General features: G+C 53.4%; 1 protein-coding gene across 1 annotated transcript in view; it reads left to right on the top strand.

The window, feature by feature from the left end:
* CYTH4 (cytohesin 4) overlaps positions 1-1,052 on the top strand; it is a 21,997-nt gene that overhangs the window by 7,830 nt on the left and 13,115 nt on the right. Inside the window, exon 7 of the mRNA XM_023509200.1 lies at positions 384-496. Coding sequence (XP_023364968.1) covers positions 384-496 — 113 coding nt within the window. The remainder of the gene's footprint in view (positions 1-383; positions 497-1,052) is intronic.

Raw genomic sequence — 1,052 nt, 5'->3', positions numbered from 1 at the left:
GTTCCAAAAAACAGAGGCCCAACCAGAGAAAGGCACTTGCCCAGAGTCTCATAGCCAGATCCCAGGGCTCAATCACCAAGCCAGGGGAGCTACGGAGCCCAAGGCCTCCTTATGGGCTGAGGCAGACTGGGCCACGGTCAGTGCTGGGCAGAGGGGAGCACATGCTTGTTCCCATTTTTCAAAAGAAAAGGCCTGTCTTAGATCCTCCCGCAAGCTTGGTACTCTCAGTACCCACTTGCCCTTCCCCTTGAGCCTAGATAGCAGTTGCAGATTCTCCCACTTACAGGATAAGGAGACTAAGCCTGGGAGACACAGAGCAGCTTGTCTGGGGGCCCACTGAGAGCCCCCCTCCTCCACTGCCAATGGCCCTATTCCTCCCCCAGGCAGTTCCTGTGGAGTTTCCGGTTGCCTGGGGAGGCACAAAAGATTGATCGGATGATGGAGGCCTTTGCAGCCCGATACTGCCTCTGCAACCCAGGTGTCTTCCAGTCCACAGGTACTAAGAGTGGGGTGGGGACCGTGGCTCAGTGAATCCTTCAGCACTGTCAGGCACAGATCTCACAGATATCCCCCCAAGCACCCAAACACTGGGACCCCAGACCTCTTCATAAGCCCTCAAATGCCAACTCCATGCGAGAGCCTTTGCTGAATGCTTTTCTGGCAGAGTTTCTCCCAGATCAGTCCTTGGGAGAGGAGGCAGGAAATGATGACACAGCATGCGAAGGCAGCAGAACCCCCTGTCTGAGGGCAAGGGTAAAGGAATCAGCATGTCCAGGAGGACTTCTTGGAGGGAGTGGGGTCTAAATAGGATTTTGAAGGATGAATAGGAGTTCTTCAGGAAGTTAAGGGAAAAAAGGACTTATTGGCAGGAGTTGCAGTTTGAACAAAGGCCTAGAACCTTGAATAAGCCAGGGCAGGGTATAGGGGGCAAAGAGGGATGGAAGGAAATCAATAAAGGTCAGTCTTGCATACCCTTCTCTCCTAGGGCTAACCAAATGCCCAAGCATTTGGGAGATACCCAGAGAACAGAGTGGGTGAGAGGCCATCATGAC

The sequence above is a fragment of the Otolemur garnettii genome, unplaced genomic scaffold (genome assembly GCF_000181295.1).
Source record: "Otolemur garnettii isolate 467f Iridium unplaced genomic scaffold, OtoGar3 scaffold00007, whole genome shotgun sequence".
In the NCBI taxonomy this organism is placed as follows: Eukaryota; Metazoa; Chordata; class Mammalia; order Primates; family Galagidae; genus Otolemur; species Otolemur garnettii.
The sequence above is the reverse complement of the archived record's forward strand: the minus strand, read 5'-3'. Positions and strand labels throughout refer to the sequence as shown.